The following is a 21961-nucleotide window of genomic DNA, read 5'->3' as shown; positions in this document are numbered from 1 at the left end:
AGATAAATGACAAGCTAAGGGAAAATACTGCAGCATACATCACAGAAAAATAGGGGGAGTGTGAGGAGGTTGTATCCCAAGCTTACAAAGGACCTTGAAAAATCAGGGAAAGAGACCAAAAATGCTATCAAAAAATGGGCAAAAGACAAAAAAAGACAAATCAAAGAAAGTCATAATGGCCCTTAAAATATAAAAAATTGTGATACTTCATTCGTAACCATAGACATACAAATTAACACTACATTGAGATATCATTTTTCACCCAATAGAACAAGCAAAACTTCAAAAGCCTGAAATATACTCTGCTGGTGAGATTGTGGAAAAACAGGGACTCTCCTACAACTGTTGGTAGGAATCCAAAATAGTATAATGGAGACAAATTTGGCAGTATCTAATGAAACTGCATATGCATACACTCTTCAACCCAGAAATCCTACTTGTAAGAATTTACCCTAGGACAGCGGGGTCCAATCTTTTGGCTTTCCTGGGCCACATTCGAAGAAGAATTGTCTTGGGCTGTACATAAAATACACTAACACTAATGATAGCTGGTGAGCTAAAAAAAAATTGCAAAATTTCTCATAACGTTTTAAGAAACTTTACAAGTTTGTATCAGGCCACATTCAAAGCCATCTGGGCCACATGTGGTCCATGGGCTGCGGGTTGGATAAGCTTGCCCTAGAGCTACATCTCCAACATTACAAAGGTATATATTCATAAGGTTAGTCATTTCAAGCATTATTTGTAACTGTAAAATACTGAAAACTACCGATGTCCAACTATAGGAGATTGTTTGAATAAATTACGGTACATACACTCATGAAGTAAAACTAAAACAGAATAAAGATAAGCTCCATGAACTGACAGGAAGTGATTTCCAGGAAATACCATTAAGTGAAAAAAGCAAAGTTAAAACCAACACACACAGTATGATACCTTTTGTGTAAGAAAGTAGTGAAAATAAGAAAATGTATATATTCCATTACGAATAAGAAAATGTATTATCATTACAAAAAGAAACAGGAAGAATCAACTAGAAAACAATGAAGTTAGTCACCTAGGATAGGTGGGAGAACAGGCTGGAAGCGTTATAAAGGTAAAGTGACATCTCTCTGAGTACCACTTCTTGTGTAGTTCTGACTTTTGGAAGCAAGTTCATCTTATACATATTTGAAAATAAAAGTAAATCAATAAGGAGTGGGGGATAGGAGATAAAAACCTAAAACAGAGGGCAAACTGGAACAAATGAACCCAAATGAATTTTAAATGAAAAGGGAAAAAGCAGGCACAGTATTTGACTTTACTGCCCCTTAGGGTGAAGAACTGAAAACACATCCTGAACTCTTATTCACAGGATTTTTTTAAGTGGCATAAGCAAAACAACTGTGAAACCATTTCAGATATAGGAATGAGGAAAAGAGTAAATGTGTTGATGTAGCTAGGAATCAGGGTTCTCACTGTGGAAGAAGGTATACATAAACATAGAATAGGGTAGTCAAAAGGAAATCTGTAAGGTTTGACTGCAATTTATAGTATATGTGCAAATTCACAGTGTCTAAAATATGTATATGCATGTGTATGTGCATACACACAGTATATAAGAATAAATACATGTATATTTGCACATGCACTTACATGCATATTGTGTATATATGCATATATATTTTCTAGTTTGTCCACTGAAAGGATCTATAATCCAGATTTCATTTCCCTGCTAAAAGAAACAAAAATTCCTTGGAGAAATGACTGATACCAGAGCTTGAACAAATAGAAGAGAAAGTAAGGAAGTACTCCAAAGAAAAAAGGATAGGAACATGTCACAAAGACAGATTCAATGTGAAAGAGCTCTCACTGGGCAAATCACAATTTGAGGAACAAAAGTAATTAAGAAAATTAAGAAATATAATGAATTATAGACCATCGGGGTTAAAAAGGAGAACCCATTAGTTCATATTAATAACAAACAGAAAAACAAATACATGGAAGAGAGGAAAGGGCTTTTGCTTACAGTAGAATAATGAATGTCGACTTGTAACTGTGGAGGGAGCACTGCAGTTGGAAAATCATCCCTTTGAAACCATCAAAGTAAAAACTGGTTCAGGAAAGAATTATCAATGGCTACTAAACCTGACGACCTGAGTGGTGAGAGGAGACTGGATAAGGAATAGAATACTATACGGTCTTAATGTATCTCTCCACAGATTGCTTAATAGCAAGAAAAAAAATAAAATAAAATAAAATAAAACCACCAGTAATTGTACTGTTTATGATTATGAACGGAAAAAAATCAAACACAACCTAGACCAGATGATCAGAAATTACCAATACCAATGCAGGGCAGAATGCCATCATGTACACACCCCTGAGAAGGCCACAAAAGTCACTGATGTAGTGGTCCAGCTGGGAATGTATAACCTAATCCTAATCTTGAGGAGACATCAAACAACCCAAAATGAGGAAAAAATAAGATAAAAAATAAAGGGAAGAGAAATAGCATCTTGAAAAGTCAAATTTCATAAAAGAAAAAAAGACTCTGGCTGTGTTCCAAATCAAATACATCAAAGAAATATTAACAACAAAATATAATACCTGATCCTAGCCAGGAAAGGGAAAAGGATGCTGTCAAAAATATTAATATTACTGGGTCAACTGGCAAGACTGAAATATGAATATCAAAGTACTGTATTAATACATCTATTAACATTGAAAACAGTACTGTGGTTATGTAGAAGAATATATCCTCATTCTTGAGAAATAATTACTTGAAGGGTAAAGGGATGTGATGGATACAACTTTCAAATGATGCAGGAAAGAAAAGATTATGTAAATAGAAACAGATAGAACAAATGATAAAGCAAATGAGGCCAAATGTTAACAACAGCTTAAACTAAGTTAAGGATACATGCATGTTCTTTGTCCTACTTTTATTCTTGTAGCTTTTCTGAAAGTTTGATATTATTTCCAATAAAAAGTTTAAAATTTGGGGTGAGTTACTTAGGATAATGAGAGTGGGGAAGAAAAGAATATAGAGTATGCTGAGGGTAGGTGATATGGAGAAACTGGCAGAGAAGAAAGACTCACCAGTGAATTAACTCAACAATAAACAGAGAAAGTTATTCCATCAATCAGAAATTTATTGACCTTGATACTACTACTTCCTAAGCATATGTGGTCATATTCCTTAAGTTAGTACATGGTGTAATAGCTGGCTGGCAGATCCCAATGCAGAGAGAGGCAGCTCAAAGTTAAGGGCATGAGCTCTGGAGTTGGACTGCTTGAGTTTGAATCCTATGAAACCAATATACTGTATAACCTTGGCCAAGTCACTGCACCTTTCTCTCTGCCATAATTTCCTCAAGCAAATTTTTAAAGTATCTCCATGTTGGTTGTTGTAAGAATTAAACTAGATAGTAGCATCAGAATGCATAGCATAGTACCTGATACATTTACTATTCAATAAACGTTAGCTCTGCATCATCACTGCCCAAGGGGAAAGATGGCTACAGGGACAGGCTCCAACCACAAAATGAGCCATAATGAGTTTGGTCAAACAAATTTAAATACAAGTATTTGCTGGGTATGGGCAAGATCCAGAAAAATTGAGTGGAAGTAGGAAAAAGTCTGCACAGAGTCAGATGGAGTTTTAGGACTTCCATAAAAAATTATCCCAATCATATGCACAAAAAAACAAGGTCACTGCCACAGCGACCAGGCTATCTAGCCCATTGATACTTTGACACTTTTCTTATTTCACACTTACTTATAAACCTCCACAAACCAACTCAAAGATAGGATATATTAACTATTTTTCTCTATCCACATATACAGTTATGAATTTAAACTGTATGAATACATTTAAACTGGACGAATACATTTTTTTGATCTTGTCATTCAAGTCTTTCTTTCACCAAGAGTTTTCCTATTTAAATAAACTATACAGCTTTACAACATTTCTACAATGTATGGTATTGCAAGTTTTTCTGCTACAAAAAAATTAGATGAATGCTCCCCCCTAGTGGTTTATCTGGAATAAAACCCATACAATTCTATCAGCATCATCTTTGAAGTGGCAAAAGTGTTAAATACTAGCTATTACACAAGTATGTGGTTGTCTCTTGGCCACTATCCAAACACAATTAAAAGATTATCCATTTACTCTTTTAGCAAAAATATTACCATGACCTTCATTAATATAAATAAGCAACATCTCTACACTAACTTAAAAGTTAAATAAAAATACCTGTTCCAACAAATGGATCAAAGACAATATCATTTTCTTTCACTTTTCCATGGTTAGCCATAATGAATGACAAACCAGCATCCATACTTGTATTTCCAATAAAGTGTCTCTTTTTGACACTGTATGACTCAATAAGCTCTCTCTGTCCATCTGCAATCTAAATCAGAGATATTTCTTATGTTAGTATAGCCATACAGAACAGACTTAAGATAATCACTCACAATAAGACCATTGTATTTTGCTGATAAGAACTTCTTTCCACTTATTACTGCTCTAAACTTATTTATTTAAAATAATGTAATTGAGGTAGTTACAAACAAAGCCTTTTATTGCTTAATGTCACTCCATTTACTTTTTCTTTTCAAAACAAGTATGAACTGCATTTGAATGCAATTACTCCAGAGGTAGGTGTTAAGGTATGCCCATTTCTTTGTTCTCCTACATAACAATAATCTCTAACATAAGTCACAACTTCCACTCACAGCTTCCAATCACCCACTTAAAGCCTCAGAGAAGTCGGCAGAACTGCTTTACAGTAATTCCATTTCTTTTGGAATGGAAGGCCCAGATTGGAAATCTCCACAAATGAGATTCCTCAACTACCACAGCACTCTGTGTTTTCTCTGCTTTATAAAAAAAAAAAGAAACAAACAAAAAAAAAACAGTCCAGATGTTCTGGTAAGTCTTGTTTCAACATTTCCAGGTATACCAACTCCTCCCTATATCTAACAAGCCTCTTGCACTTCATTTAAGAATCTCTGGGAAAACACAAAACAAAACATAATCACATACTCTTCACCAATTTTAATCCATTCAGTAGTTCTGACTCTTCAGCTGCTTTAAAGTTCTACATAGGAGTCAACAAAAGGCCTAATATGTAGCTTTCAAAAAAACAAACTGACATAGGTAGAAAGAACACTTGCTCACCCATCTACCAAAATAAATATTATGTGGATTCTCAGGGATGCAGTTTGGGTCTAAACCATAATCCTCCAAAACAGAAAATACATGTTGCGGTTTCTTTAAATTCACTTTCCCTTCAAATGGCAGAAATTCAAGTGCCTAAAAGAAATAAAAGAAATGCTAATGTCTTATAATAATTTACAATGAAAAATGGCACTTATCTAATAACATTACCTTGTAAGCCTGGATTCAACATTAAATAAAACATGAAAAGCACTTAGCACAAAATGTGGTACAAAATAAACACTTCACAGACATTAGGTATTCCTATATATCAACAATGGCCAGACTGCATTCATCATGTAGGTTTTTTGTTCTGCTAAATTTACTTACATCTATTCGCTTGATTTTCTCTTCTTGTGTCAATGTCTTATTAAAAGTGTGAATCTTTATTTTATATGTAGAGTCCGAATGTAGAAATGGAACCTAAAATAAAAGGAAATCAGTTTTTTGAGTATTTTAATTCTACAGAATCTGCATGCATGCCTATATAAAACCACATTTTACTACGCACCATCTTCTCCACAGGGTAATTTTTAAGAGAACTGTACAGCTCCTCAGGAGATTGTCCATGACCCCATAGTTCAAATATAGACCTAGGAAATAAATGATTGGTACTAACCTCAGTAAATAACTTAGTTCACACAGGAATACATACAGTCATTTTACTAGTTCTTTATGCACACTCCACTGATTATTGCCTATGTTTTGCAAAGTATAAATGAATCAGTTATTTTAGATAAATGGGTAAAAAGCTGCAGAAAAGCCAATTATTCCCAATGTCTTCTCCATAATACAAAAAGACTAATGACCAAATAAAAATGTTATTAACAATTAGCTGGCCAGGCACAGTGGTTAACGCCTGTAATCCCAGCATTTTGGGAGGCTGAGGTGGGTGGATCACTGGAGCCCAGGAGTTCAAGACCAGCCTGGGCAACATAGTAAAACCTTGTCTCTACAAAAAAGGCAAAAAATCGGCCAGGCATGGTGGCACACACCCATAGCCCCAGCTACTTGGGAGGCTGAGGTGGGAGGATCACCTGAGCCCAGGAATTTGAGACTAAAATGAGCCAAGATCATGTCACCGCACTCCAGCATGGACAACAGAGTGAAACTCTGTCATGCATGTGCGTGCACACGTATGGACACACACACACAATTTTAGTAACTAACTTACCCATAATGTTGAGATCTAATAAGGCATATTCCTAGGTACTTGTTATATTTTTCACCTTTTTGTCGCATGCTCAAAATATTTCATGTTAATAATAAATTAACTTTCAATCCCTTCTAACACAGAAAAATTTGAATTTAAGTTGGTTTTGAATCTATGCTTTTATAAAAGTCTATCTTCATTCTGATACAGTTAAATTGTAATTTTTTTCCTTTGCAAATGATTTCTTCCTTTTCTATTGAATTTACAGAGAAAAGCCTTCTACAATAATATTAATCTCACTTAGCTATCACTTAAGGTATACCTCAGCTACACAAAATATATAGATAATAAAAAGCAATTAAAAATTATATTACACAACTGTTAATTGTACCATTAATCAAATATATGAATTAGAGGAGTTATGAAAGAAGCATACAAGTCCTTAGTACTCCAGTGGCTATTTTAAACCTAACAAGCAATTATTCAAAAAGAGTTTTTTAAAAGTTATGTTTCTGTTTTCTAGTCATTTTTATTTCATAATAAGGCCTGTTAACGACCTTCACTGTAAAAGATTAAAGGCTGCAGGTAGTTCTCAATAGGATGAAGTTAACGAAATATTGGGTTGTGTCCAATTCCGTAATACAACAATTACATATGATGATATAAAACATCGCTAACCATGTTAATAAAACTAGATATATGTAAATTCTTATTTGCATTGCATTAGCAAATATAATTTCTACAGAAAGTTTTCAGCAATCTGCCAAAATGTTCAGGAAGAAAAAGCAGCTTAAAGATAACACAAGCTGTTTGATATTTAAGATGCTAGTTAAAAATACAGTTTAATTTTCAAATCTGATGACAGAAAATTTTCCAACAGTACAAAGAAAAAAGAAATGAAAGAAAAGAAAAAAAAAAGTGGATGCCAATGATAAAGTCTAGAAACACTGAGGATAAACAATGAACAGCATCATTACATTAATTCACATCAAGATTTGATACTCATAATTATTTTCTCTACCAACTGAAACAGTAAAACATATCTCACGGCAGTCCTCACTTTTTTGTTACCTTACACTTCACTAATCTGCTCATCCAATTAAAAACCATCTATGAAAAAAGTATTTTTGGATTTTCAGCACTTTGGTTATAATTATATGTGGCATCTATCCTGCGTAAGAACATAGTGTTTATATCTCATACTATACTCCCATATAATATGGAAGTTTTAAAAAATTATTCTAAAACAAATGTGTCTACATTTCCCCAGAGATTCTTTCATCCTTGGTTTCGGCAGGTAACCCTCCTCTGGTCCCCCACCGCCACCCAGTGGCAGTTGTATGTAACTGCAAGCTAAACTGAGCCTTCACCCTATGCCAATATAGCAAAAAACAGGACTGAATGGTTATGAGAAGTACCAGTATATTCATGCAGGAGAACATAAGTTTCTCTTACTTGGCACACACTGTCCGTTTCATTAAATTTCTTGCAATATCTTCAGAGGGAATGCTAAGAATCCAAAATGGTGACTAAAAGAAATAACAATATGCAACTTAATTCTAAGTGGCTACATGGCCTCATATGCTTTTATTCAAGAAGTCAATAAGGAGAAGTGCCTATTTGCTACTTTCATGTAAGAATATCTGATCTGACTGTAACCAAAATAAAAATAGTTCCAATAGTAAAAAAGTAAATTAGAATAATATAGTAAAAACATTTTTATAATGACTCTATAAACGAATATATCCTCAAATGAAACATTAATTTTGTATCTGTCCTTTTATGTAGCTTTACGAAAGGAATTAATGCATATTATATCCCAAAGTATAATCTTGAAATTCATCATGGCTAATCATCCCTTATAATACAGCTATTTTATTTTTAATTTCTAAGTAATGTATTTCTTAGTTGCTACATGAGACCTTTTTCTAGGTAGGTGTGGCCATCTGAGGGTGAAGGAGGGGCCCTTTGAAACAACTATGATAGAAAATCATGACGTACTTTATTAAATTCTCATTAGCTTTTACTATTTTATATTTTATCTAGGGGAAAAAAGCTCCAAGTGCATCAGGGGTGTTTTCCCAACCGTCTATCCCAACACCCAAGATTACAGGCACTGGTAAGCTGCACCCAGATAACCTCTTGCCAGAACACAGCAAAATCCAAAAGGATCCTGACCTCATTTCATCACCCTTAGCCAATTATATCCGCACTCTCCTTCCTTTCCTCCTCCCCTCAATAAGTGAAAGTCATTCAGGAATAAAAGTCCAACACTACAGGACTTTCAACTTTAGCTCTTTCATCTTTTGCAAGAAATCCTTCCTGTCACACCTAGCTTTTTTCTTTTTTCTTCAACTTTTAAGTTCAGGGATACCTGTGCAGGATGTGCAGGTTTGTTGCATAGGTAAACATGTGCCATGGTGGTTTGCTGCACAGATCAACCCATCGCCTAGGTATTAAGCCCAGCATCCATTAGCTATTCTTCCTGATGCTCTCCTTCCCCAGACTCCACCACCCCCAACAGGCTCCAGTGTGTGTTGTTTCCCTGGACATGTCCATATGTTCTTATCATTCAGCTCCCACTTATAAGTGAGAACACGTGGTGTTTGGTTTTCTGTTCCTGCATTAGTTTGCTGAGGATAATGGCTTCCAAATCTATCCATGTCCCTGCAAAGGACATGATCTCATTCCTTTTTATGGCTGCACAGTATGCATGATCTCGTTCCTTTTTATGGCTTCCATGGTGTATATGTACATTTTCATTATCCAGTCTATCATTGATGGCATTTAGGTTGATTCTATGCTTTGCTATTGTGAATAGTGCTGCAATTAACATATGCATGCATGTATCTTTATAATAGAATGACTTATATTACTTTGGGTATATACCCCGTTTTTTTTCTTCCAATATTTACCCTACCCAACAGAAAAATTCAAAATAATCCAAACAAGAAAAAATATTTTCATCTTAGTATTACTTTTATTGAGAAAATTTTTAAAGCAACCTGAATAAAATGAAATGGTTAATTATGGTAGAGCTAGTCAATGAAAAATATTATGTAGCTATGTTACAGATAAAGGCCAAGTAACAACTTAGGCCTATATTGACACTATCAGGTGAGAAACACAGACTACAGAAGTAGAATTACAATAGGGAAAAAAAAGTACACGAAAAAAAAAAAGACTGGAAGGCAGCATCCCCAAATTATAAGTCATGTCAAGAAGGAACTGCAAATTATTTTTTCTATTTTCCAAACTGCTGTCAAACACTGATATAGTTTTATGCAAAATACAAAGCTGATAAATTCAATCTTATACAATGTACAATTTCAAATTTTAAAATGATTCTCAACACGAGCCCAACATTCTGCTAAATTCTAAATTCGAATTCTAAACACAGCTCACCAATGGAGCACAGCCCTTTTTTAGGTGAAAGGACAGATACAAATTATGACACAACTGTTGACTAAAAATTTAAAACAAATAAAATACTAGAAATAAATCTAAATTACTTAACAAAACCACAAATTTTCCCAAAATATCCACTTTATTCCACTGCCTCTCGAAACAGATACAAGTAACCATACAAATATAAATTTAAGATATGCACTTCTTCTCTTCAAACCCAAGGCTCTATTTCTAAGTATACTCCATATGGTCTAATGAAAATTTAACTTACCTTTCCATAAGTTTCTTGACTGCTGGCAAACTGACCTCCAAAAAGCAAAAGCAAAGACTTTATTTCCTGTATTGAAAATATTATAAAGAAAATACATTTTAACAAAAAGGAACTAAAAATGTACTAAGGGAGACAGGTATTACATGACTAAAAAATAAGAGTAGGCTGAAGATCTAACTGAGGCATTTAAGCTTCAACATCAGACAATTACAATTTAGGGTTCAGAAATAATCTAATAATAAAAACCACAGGTAAGTAATTTCTGAGAAATTTTCGACAACAGAAGAGTTTGCAAACACTTGATCAAAAAATTCCCTGATTTTGGAAAGGAAAAAAAAAGGTTACACAAAGTGCAGATTAGTAAGACTGACAATTGACGAATAAAGTTAAAATGAAAATCAGACAGATGATTTGAAGATGTTTGGAAAAGAAAAAAATAATCAGCCAGGGCATACCACTATGTATTCATTAAGCACAAATAACTATCTCATCTTCTTTCTGTGTAAAGTTACAGAACTAGAAACAGAACTAACATAATAGATACTTTAAAAGCATCATTCATGCAAAGTTGAAATCTGTCCAGATAGTTTTTATATTCTTTGAAGCAATCACTTTGTACTGATAAACCCAAATAATTATACAAATTTTATAATTTGTATGACTAACAAGTTATCTCCTTAAATCACATAAAACAGGTAGAATCACACTCTTCCATATAGGTCTCATGGAGGATGGAACCTAATGAGAGGTAAGTGTCCCACTGCTGGCTACCTACTATCCCCTTTCCTCCCAACCAGAAGGAAGAGCCTTTAACACCAAGCCCACAGCCATCAAAAGGGAAACTATACCCAGACCAGGAAGTCCCCCACTCCAAGACCAAAAAGAATGAGAAGTTCAAGCTACTAGTGTCATTTCTATTTTTTGTCTATGCAACAAATCATTTTTTAAAATTCAGTGTTAGAAGGGGCTGAATTCAGTCCAATCAGATGGCTCGACCAAGAACTATCACAGACTACTGATAAATCAGTGAAGGCAGCCCAAAGGTTATTTTGCAGCAAGGAAAACACAAATCTGAATAGGAGACATCATGAGACTTAGAAATTAAATAGACCATAATCTGATTTTCATCTCTTCCAAATACTAGCGATGTGGCTTTATACAAGAATCTTAAATCCTCCAACTTTTAGTTCCCTCAAATGTGAAACAGGAATCATAGCTACCTCATCAGGTTAGGTGAACTATAAAGAGAGAAGCATATAACCTAGGCGGTTATTAAGGGAATCAAAATGATGAGGACCCTGATAACTGTCCTAGAAGTCCAGTGGCTCAAGAAGTCAACCAAGACTGATAGAGTTATAGCACTTAAAAGAAAAAAAATAAAGTTATAGATTAAATTACTTGATCTTGCATGATTGTTGTTTGTTCTATATTAAAGCATATTGTAAAGTCAGTTTTACATTTAAAACATCCAACTATAACCAAGTTAAAACACCAAAGTTTGCTGCTCCTGGAATATACTGTTAAAAAGCTGCAACAAGCTAAAACACAAAGATCCTAAGAGTTAGGTGGGGAAAAAAAGTGAAAGATTAAAGTTTTATGGCATAGCATTATCTCTGCTACCCAAAACTTAAGCAGCCACCCAAAACTGAGAATAAATATGATAACCCAAGTTTCAAATTGAAAAGCAAAACATGTTTAAACTACTTCATCAATCTACTTGGAAAAAGCAAAACACAAAATGTTCATTAATCTTATGGCAAATTCTACTTTCCAGTTGAGACTCTTTCTATATTAGGAATAAAAAATAATTTATATTGAACATTGGATATAAAAATGTAGCATGATCTGGGGCATGTGTGATGCGTTAATTCCATGAGCTTTTCTATTATTTCAGCTACTTGCTTTTTCATCCATTTAAAAGGTTGCTTCAGGACAAGCAATAAAACCCAGGAGTTTGAACTTTAGTAAACACTATTTAGTACAATAAGTACTACATTAAGTAGCTGCCAACTATACTTAGCCCTGATTAACTCTTATCAGAGGTAAAACTTGACCATACTTATATTCCTGATCTCTCATTTTAATTCATAAAGGCAGCCATTCATTATAGCTTCCTTGCTTATCAGTTCTAATGCAATAGATGGGCCCAAAAGGATAGACTGTCCTTTGGATTGCCTTTCCCAGAAGAGATTCTATATCACTGATTTTAATATTTTAAGCAGCCAGGTATGGCGGCTCCACCTGCAATCCCAGCACTTTGGGAGGCCGAGGCGAAGAGATAACTTGAGACCGGGAGTCTGAGACCAACTCTGGCAACACAGTGAGAGCTCCCACGACCCCCTCCCGCCCCCTCACACCAACACTCAGCCTCTGATCAACACCCGGCTCTACAAAAATAAAAATAAAAAAATTAGCCAGACATAGTGGTGCACCTGTAGTCCCAGCTACTCAGGAAGCTAAGGTGGGAGGATGGCTTAACTTGGGTCTTTGAGGCTGCAGTGAGCCATGGTCACGCCACTGCACTGTAGCCTGGAAAACAGAGAGAGAACTGTCTCCAAAAAATTTTTTTTTTTTTTTTTTTTTTTTTTTTGAGATGGAGTCTCACACTGTCACCCGGGCTGGAGTGCAATGGTGTGATCTCGGCTCACTGCAACCTCCACCTCCCAGGTTCACGCGATTCTCCTGCCTCAGCCTCTTGGGTAGCTGGGATTACAGGCGCAAACCACCACATCTGGCTAATTTTTTGTATTTTTAGTAGAGATGGGGTTTCACTATGTTGGCCAGACTGGTCTCGAACTCCTGACCTTGTGATCCGCCTGCCTCAGCCTCCCAAAGTACTGGAATTACAGGAGTGAGCCACTGCGCCCGGACCCCCAAAAAAATTTTTAAGCAACTAATATGTGCAAGTCCCTGATCTATGTAAAAATACACACACATTTATCTTAGGGAAATTATGGTCTAGTAGAACTAACAAAACCACCTCACAACTGAAATGTAAAGTGTAAAAAACAGTACATGTTCTTAAACAGGTAAAAGCAAAAACGTATTAGAGTACAAGAGAGTAAAAGATTACTTCAGTTTGAGAAGTAAAGTTTCATGGAAACTGCCTTAATCCCTGAAAAAAATCTAACCCAATGACAGAGGAATTCAACTTCCAGGGATGGCAAAAGATGTAATTCAGATTAAGCTTCTTGCTGAAAAGAACTAGAAAAGCTGGCCATCTAATTGAAGGCATAGAAAGATAACAAAAATTACCAAACCAACATCCAGGAGAGGACAAAAATTCCAAGGTGGAGCCACCTTTTCCCTGAGACATTTACAAATCCAAAAACAGCTGCAAGAGTGAACAGCCCTTCTGAGTGCCCGATAGAAAGGGAAAAAAAGAGAAAGGGCCACCCGGGGGGAGAAAAGGATACTTGATGAACCACCTAATTTACACTAGGATGTCAAAAAGCTACACTCTGTGAGTACATGGGAATCAGAACACAAACAGGGCTTAACACCTGAAAATGAGTTAAACCCATCCTAGATTCCTCATGCTCCTATGCGTTCCTATCTTCTTCAAGAGGATGTACATCATCCCAGCTCTCAAATTATTTTTTCGAATAAATTTTCAAATACAACATCTGGCATATATTTAAAAAAATAGCCCACTATATGAAACAGAACAAAAAGAAACAATAGAAACAGACCCACAGGATCGCTTTTATCATATACTTTAACATAACTACGCTTTCTACATTGAAGGGGATTCAAGAAAAAAATAAGAATTTTGGCAGAGGAGGAAAAACTACAGAAAGGAAACTGTGGATCTGAAAAATAATCATGTAAAACATATAAAGCTAAAATAAATAAACATGTGATTAACTGTAAATGAATACTTCCTACGTAAAAATCAATAAAGAATGGGAAAGACCCAAACCAGACTAAAGGGAGCACAGAGAGCAAAGGTGAAAGCAGGAATTCAGGGAATAATGAGTCAGTTTTGGCAGCACTAAGGACTAGGTGGGAAGTGAAAGCACAAAGGAAAGAACCATGCAGTGGGGGACCTTGAATGCCCGACTAAAGATTTTCATCTTAAGAAAAATGAGGGTGTAAAACAGAACAGAGTTTTTGGAAGAATAAACTGTCACAAGTGTAATACACTAAGAAGAATTTACGACGGAAAAAAACAAGTAAACATCACCAAGTACTAAGGTTGTTATTCTGGAGACCACAGCCTAACCACTCCATTGTCACTGCATTGCCTTACTTTACACAGTCACACTCCTGAGCCTCTCTAGTTCTGGTCCAGTATTCTCTAAGTGGTATCTTTTCTCTCGTACTTCAGAATTATCCTTCTAAAACACAAATGATCTTGTCACTTCCTGGCTTAAAATGAAAAACAGTCAGTGGCTACCCATTATATCTAAAAATCTAAACTCCTGGCCAGGCGCAGTGGCTCATGCCTGTAATCCCAGCATGAGGCAGTCGGATCACAAGGTCAAGAGATCGAGACTATCCTGGCCAACATGGTGAAACCCCGTCTCTACTGAAAATACAAAAATTAGCTGGGCATGATGGTGCAAGCCTGTAGTCCCAGCTACTCGGGAGGCTGAGGCAGGTGAATCACTTGAATCGGGAGGCGGAGGTTGCAGTGAGCCGAGACCGCACCACTGCACTCCAGCCTGGCAACAGAGCGAGACTCCGTCTCAAAAAAAAAAAAAAATCCAAACTCCTTAGAATGGTGTCAAAACATTTGCAAATCTAGATCTTACCACCTCTCTGGCCTCAATGCCCACTACTTCAACCTCCCTCCCCAAGCCTTCCAAATTATCATAACCAATCACACCTCTGTGCCTTTAAGCCTGTTTCTGTTTCTCACAGAAGGGGGCTTTCCAATCCTATTCACCAACAGAACATGTCCTTTGTCAATTAAGACTTAATTAAAAATTTATTTCCTCCAGAAACTCAAAACATTAATACTGCATCAATGCCACAATCTTCCTTCATGACTCCTAAGGCCAATGAGTTAAACACAACTAAAGAAAATCACAGAATCTTAGCATGATTACAGATATACGACTTTTACCTTCAGCTGGTTTTCAGCATTGCTCTAATACCTATGCTCTTCTCCACTCAATCGTTTTACTTTTCCTTGTCAACTCTCCCCTTTGGTCTCAATGACTATTTCAAGTTTTACTATTTGTCTCAATTTCCCCATTCAACTGCTGGCCCATCATCTCTCAAGAAATAACTTCCACTCATTCATTACCTACAAAATAGGCCCTCAGGCAACTACTCCACACCCACCCTAACTTTCCATGTCCAATCTCCCCTCCTACTGAAGAGAACCCCTCCCACCATGCCCTTGTATGCCTTCTCTTCCCATCAGCCTACAAATACACTCAAGCTCAATCTCATTCTCTCCATGGGGAGAATCCTCCTTTCACCCTAGGTCCTCCTCAAACTGTTAACCAATTTCTTACTTTCCCTTATGCTCTAGCTAAGGACACTCAGTCTATCCTATCTCCCCTTCCTCACTTTCCAGTGATTACTAAACCAAGCCACCTGGCTTCTCCTACTAAAACTCAACATATTCGCTTTAGCAAAAATCACCAATTAATTATCTTCTAATTGAGACTATCAATGACACTTTTTCATTCTTTTCTCACTAAAAAGCAACTGCATTCGACATTATCCATTTGTCCCTGCTTCCTAAAATTTTACCCTTCTGATTTCTGCGGTCTCACATCCGTCTGGCACTTGCCCATCTTCTTCATGGCCTCCTCCGACTTTCCCTTAATATCAATGCTTCCAAGCATCTATACTTGGCCCACTACTCTTTTGACCTTATCCTTTTGAGTAATTTCTTCCCCGCTCCTAGTTTTCATATGAAGAAGACTCCCAAATATTTATCACTAGTCCAGATCACTCTGCCATACTCTATGCATATTCATATATCCACCGCCTCTTGGTCATCTCAGGTTGATGTTACACAACCACATCAAATTCAGTGTAAACAAAATTTAAATCTTACATCTGCCTATGTTCTCTATTTTAAATGGAGACACTCCTACCTATATACACCCCAGGAGTCATACCTGACTGGTGCCTCTTTCCCACATATTCAATCAATCCAGCCTTAATGACTGTATGGCCTAAATATTTTCCCAGTCTATCCCATCCTCTTACTCCTTGCCTAGGTCAGACCTTCTTAATCTATTAACAAGACTATTCCGACAGACTCCTAGTCTCTGGCTCAACTCTTATTCTTTTCAAATCCATCCTCCATAGTGTTGTCAAACTGATTTAATTTTGTGGTCACTTTTTTACTTAAGGCTTTTCAATAAATCCCCCTTCCAAGCTCCAGGGTATTCAAGGCTTTCATTTTCTGGCCTCGATCTACTTCCCTTGCTCTCTTCTTACCACTCTCTGCCACATAACTAGTGATCCAGTAATAATGAACACCTTGTAATTCTAATTTACTGATTTATCTCCTTGGCCCTCTAACTCCTATTCATCCTTTATTTCAAGTGTCATCTCCTCTGGAAGCCCTCTTAAAGGCCAACATCCCCAACCCCTCAGGTAGATTAGATTTCCCTTCCACGTGCTCTCATATTTCCATGTGCATCTATCACTGCACTTACCGACGCTCTTCTGTCATTCTACGCCTATGTGTCTGCTCAGCCCTTATTCTAAACAGTAAGCTCCTAGACGGCAGAGATTGTTTACATCATCGTTACATGCCCAGCGTACCGATCTTCGACTACATGCATTCTGAAAACGTTTATTGAATAAATAAAACACTCTTCTCAACTTCTCCATCATCTAATCCCCACCACCATCCCCTCCACTGAGCTTGATCCGCAGATTCCAATACTTCAAACACCAGCCTGAGCATTTGTTAGCTGTCTCTATTCTCCGCTAGACGAAGAGCTCCGGGAGTGAGATGACCGGTCATATTCACCTGCCTAACTCCGGTACTTGGTACACGGGCAAAAGAATGAATGAAAAGTTTAAGCAGGCCGAGGGGTTCGGTCTCGGACTTCTCTCACACACACCCTCCGCCAAGCTCACCCCGCCCGAGGACTGGGGACGCGTGACCCGCGCTGACCAGCGAAGACCCCCGAATCCCAGCTTCCTCGGGCTATGCAGATCACCTCCACCCACTCCACTCCACTCCAGCGTCCTCTTCCGTCGGAAGTTCCGGAGGGCGCTACGGACTCACCGGCAGGCGGAACTCCAGATGCTCCTGCGCCATTAGGAGCAGATACCTGTTAAGGGTACACGACAGCGCCATTGCAGCTGCCCACCGTGCGCCTGCGCGGCCCGCGCTAGGTCCCTCTTTCTCCCTCCCAAAGCCGAGTCTCCACAGAGACAGAGCCTGAAGGGCCGGAAGCGGAAGCTCTGCGAGGCAGGCGCTATCCCGACGTTTCTCGCGCTCCGAGTCCGAAACTCTGGCCGCTGTGGGAGGGGCTTCCTCACCTGCGAATGCCTGGTGGTTAGGGGTCTCCCAGCGCTGGTAGCTGGTGAGCGGGGACGCGTGGTTTTCAGGAGCAGCCTGTGATAATAAGACAGTATATTTCCCAGTTATCGTTCCACTTGGAGTGTGCTTCCAGCTTTCTCTACAGCCCTTCAAAACCTGTTCTTCAAAATTGGACTGAAATTTCACCATGTCCTTGGAAATTTCACCATTTCCTTGTAGGTTTGTCTAACCAGCACAGCTTTGGGAACTGATTTAGTTGGACCAGTCATTTAACAGTATATTTTTCGTATTTATGTAACAACTTTTTGAGAGCACATGCCTTATAACCCAATTATAATAAACTCTTGAGGTCTGATATAATCTTTTATGGTTCACTCTATTCTTAACAAAAACCAAAAGAATATCTTCCTCAAAGTAGGCAATAATTATTAGGTTGTGTTATTTGTTAGACTCAGGACTAAATCCACAGCCAGCCATAAATTAAAGCTTCAAGAAAGTTCACACTGGCACAGATTTCATAGCAGAGAGTTTATGAAATACATTTTAATTGCATATTCTATGTATGTATGTCACTTTTTTTTTTTTTAAGACAATCTTGCTCTGTCACCCAGGTGCGTGCAGTGGCGCAATCATAGCTCACTGTAACCTTGAACTCCTGGGCTCAGGGGATACTCCTACCCTAGTCTCCCAAAGTGCTAGAATTACGGGCTCAAGCCCTCCCTCCGGGCTATTTCTGCTTTTGAGAGTACCGAGCCCTTTGCCCTATTAAAAATTATTTCTTTTGCATTTCTCTGTGGTATTGTACAAGGTGCAAAAGAGTATGTATCTGGCATATCCCCAGCGGCATGTGCCAGAAACGTAGTTGATGCGTAGTGGTAGTGATTAAGAACATAGGCTGTGGTGTCAATATTAGATTCAAACCTCACTTCCACCATTTACCATGTATATGCTCTTAACCTCTCCGAGCTTGAGTTTTCTTTTAAAAATGGAAAAACACACTGCCTCCTGCAAAGGATTGTTACAAGGATTAAGTGGAATAATGTTCATAAAGTGTTGAATATAACATCTGGCATATTGAATGGGGCCAATAAGTGGCACTTGACATTTTTCTTAAGAAAATCACATGAGAATTTTTGTTAGCAAGAGATCTGTTTTTGTTAGGAATATGTCTCAAGTTCACTTGTGCTAAGTGACTCGCAGAAGCATAGCTGTCTCTTGACCCCAAAACTTCAGAAAAGGGGGTAAAAGTACTTTGAGACAAGAAAAGTTGTTTACTATTTGAGAAGAGAGGCCAAGGTTGGGACAGAAAACCAATGAGATGTTGGGGGAATGATGTGCAGTACTTGATATGCCCCATCCCCAGAACTTGTCAAATCTTCAGCAAAATTAATATGGAATTTTGATGGGGCAACTTTATAGAGAATATCAAAGAATTGCTGATTTTCATGCCTGGATTAATATGATGCTATATAGAGACAAATGAGACTACAAGGCCTGGAGAACCCAAATGGAATCAGGTGTCACTGATTTTTCACCCAGCTCCTTTGTGCTACAGTTCAGGACTAAATCTATACTAAATCTCCACCTCAGAAACCAGCAGGAGAGTATTTACATCATGAATCTAAATTGTTGGATACCTGGTCTGGAGAAGTAGAGATTAACCTTGCACAGGCCACTAGAGTTAGTGTGGAACTACTGTGACATCAATGAAACTGCCTTTGAGGGACTCACAGCCAGACCTGTTCAAAGTTTTTGAGCTTACAATAGTGGTTAAGAAGCAGCAGGAGAATAAGGACTTTGGAATTTGGTGATCAAACTGCATCCAGAGACTTGCTTTTTTTTTTTTTTTTTTTGTACTGTAAGGAGCAAGGAGGTTCATAGTCTGACTTCTGGGAACTGATCCAAAGTTCCATCCATGTTCCATCTTCTAGGGCAGACCTCTTAGAACCTGTCTCCTTCTGTGAGACAGCTATTGTGCAAACGTTAAAGCCTCTGGTATAGGCCGCCTGTTACTAAAAAATCAGAGGACATTCCTGAGAAGTAAGGATCAGAAATTGGAAAGGGGAATTTTGAGTTTTGGTTTTAATATGCCACTTAAGTATTGAGGCTAGTAGGACACACTCAGAGAAATGAATAGAAAGTTAATAGGTCCCAGCAGCAGAGGTCACATGTAATATCAAAACTGCCCATGCATCTATCTCAGGCTGAACATCTAACACTTGAAAAGGGTCTAGGTATCACAGAGAACCATAGGGATTTGTACACCAATAAGAGGGAGAAAAGTTATCTTCATATGTATTAAGACTATGATTTTTGCAATTAGTAAAAAGAGGCTTCTGAATAGTTTTGAGAATAAAATTTTATTGGAATAAGTTATATAAGAATTGCACAAACTTTACTGTAGCAGAGCATTACTGAGGTTTGAATTTCTTGATGTCCCAGAGGGGTCTCCCCTCTTGTCAATCTTAATGAAAATAATTTAGGAAAAGAGAGAAATAATACTGCCTACTCTAAGGAAACAAGCCTGTATGAGTTGGAATTCTGAGGCACCAATTCAGACTTAAGCAGCTGGAGTTGATTTAAGTATGACTCAGCTACTTGAGGTCAAATTTCCAACAAGATCCCCAGAAGCAGAGAAATGTAGATCCCATCCTCTTTTCTAAAGACTCCCCAAAACAAACTTGAAGCCCTAGTTACAAACTATGCCCTCTAATTTGCTACCTGGAAAGCAGGTTCTATGCATAGAAAAATATGTGCAGGGAAACAGGCTGGAGACCCAATAAGTCTTTGAATGGGATGCCATTTATTACTTCCCTTGGCAGAACTTGTGAACCAGAGGTAACAAAGGTTACAGTACATTTGCCTCATTTGAGCCACGTCTTTTGTCCTCCCTTCCTTCCTTAAATCAGAAGCAATCATGATTTCTAAACAAAGAAAAGCTTCTGGCAAGTCATTTAAAGTAGGTATGCCTGTCATCTTCTACACGCTTGTTAAATCACACAGATTCTTGTTTAACCACAACTCCCAGTAATCCTCATCTCTTGCTCCTATTTGCTTCCCATGAGTAGGAAAATTATTATATATCGTATAGTCAGTCTCAGGTCCCATAAAAGAGATTTTCTTGAGAGTCTACCATAACAAGGCCCAAAGGGGAATTGTACTTAATCCTATAGGGCACAGGTTCTCAAACTTGGCTGCACATTGTAATTACCTGAGGAGTTTTTTAAAAATACCAAGGCCTGGAATCTATCCCCTGTGATTCAAATTTTATTTGGCTGGTGTATGGCCTTGACGTAAAGATTTTTAAAAGTTCCCCAGTTGTTGATTTTATGTGCAGCCAAATTTAAGCACTACTTATGGCAGGAGTTGTCAAAGTGTGGTCCTAGTACAGGCAGTATCAATATCACCTGGAAGCCATTTAGAAATACAGAATCCTCCCCGACTCCCAGACCTGCTGAATCAGAAATTCTGGGAGTAGGTCTAGGAGTGTGTTTTAAAGAAGCCCACCAAGTGGTTCTGAAGCACATGAAAGTTAAAGAGTAACTGCCTGAGGAAAAGGAGGATGGATGGACGGGCTGTGAATCCCAGGAGGCTCAGGTACCACAGATAAATAGCATGTTTTATTGTCTTCTAACTGCCTTTGAGGAGTGAATTTATGTGATAAATTTGCAAAGTGTTTCAAATATTTTTCTCAGAGGAAGATGTAACGAGAAGAGAATCTTCTTCTTTTACTAGCTAGATTGATAATCTTTTTGTTGTTGTTGTTGTTGTTGTTGTTTGAGATGGAGTCTCGTCCCATCGCCAGGCTGGAGTGCAGTGGCGCAATCTCGGCTCACGACAACTTCCGCCTTCTGGGTTCAAGCGATTTTCCTGCCTCAGTCTCCTGAGTAGCTGGGACTACAGGCGGCCACCACCATGCCTGGCTAATTTTTTGTATTTTTAGTAGAGACGGGGTTTCACCATGTTGGCCAGGATGGTCTCGATCTCTTGACCTCCTGATCCACCCACCTCAGCATCCCAAAGTGCTGGGATTACAAGCGTGAGCCACCGCACCCAGCCAATAACTAATCTTGAGAGAATCTCTTTAGCTGAGAAAATATCTAGAATAATCCTACTTAAGTTAGGTGATTTCCTATGGGTTAGGTATGTTGGCTAGAACTAGGGTTTCAGAGAAAGTTAAAACATGTCTAATAAGAAAGTAAGAGAAATGTGTTCCAAAAGCAAGGAGTGAAGTAGAGGAAGACAGCAAGGAAGACGGCAGGAGCTATACAGCCCTGTAAAAGTTTGGCTATTAAATTCTTGAACTATCTAGTGCGGGTGAATTCTTTGGAAACTCAGACATTTCACAACTGAGTTATATATTGATCATGGATACTGACCTGAAGGACATAATGCCAGGAAGGTCCAGCTGACATCTAGGTTATACCCTTGATTTTTGGATTGAAAGTTGACTGA

At 37.8% G+C, this 21961-nt stretch overlaps 1 protein-coding gene across 2 annotated transcripts in view; it reads right to left on the bottom strand.

Annotated features, from left to right (window-relative positions):
* TRMT11 (tRNA methyltransferase 11 homolog) overlaps positions 1 to 17460 on the bottom strand; it is a 52843-nt gene extending 35383 nt beyond the window's left edge. Inside the window, exons 1-7 of one of the 2 annotated variants that reach the window (XM_003827616.4) lie at positions 17249 to 17460; positions 10039 to 10104; positions 7815 to 7888; positions 5718 to 5799; positions 5537 to 5629; positions 5168 to 5302; positions 4241 to 4397 (exon numbers count right to left, since the gene is read on the bottom strand). In XM_003827616.4, coding sequence (XP_003827664.3) covers positions 4241 to 4397; positions 5168 to 5302; positions 5537 to 5629; positions 5718 to 5799; positions 7815 to 7888; positions 10039 to 10104; positions 17249 to 17320 — 679 coding nt within the window. In that variant the 5' untranslated portion in view covers positions 17321 to 17460. The other variant, XM_008952959.5, reaches the window with a different exon arrangement.
* Positions 17461 to 21961: the final 4501 nt, after the last annotated feature.

The sequence above is a fragment of the Pan paniscus genome, chromosome 5 (assembly GCF_029289425.2).
Source record: "Pan paniscus chromosome 5, NHGRI_mPanPan1-v2.0_pri, whole genome shotgun sequence".
NCBI classification, from domain to species: domain Eukaryota; kingdom Metazoa; phylum Chordata; class Mammalia; order Primates; family Hominidae; genus Pan; species Pan paniscus.
The sequence above is the reverse complement of the archived record's forward strand: the minus strand, read 5'-3'. Positions and strand labels throughout refer to the sequence as shown.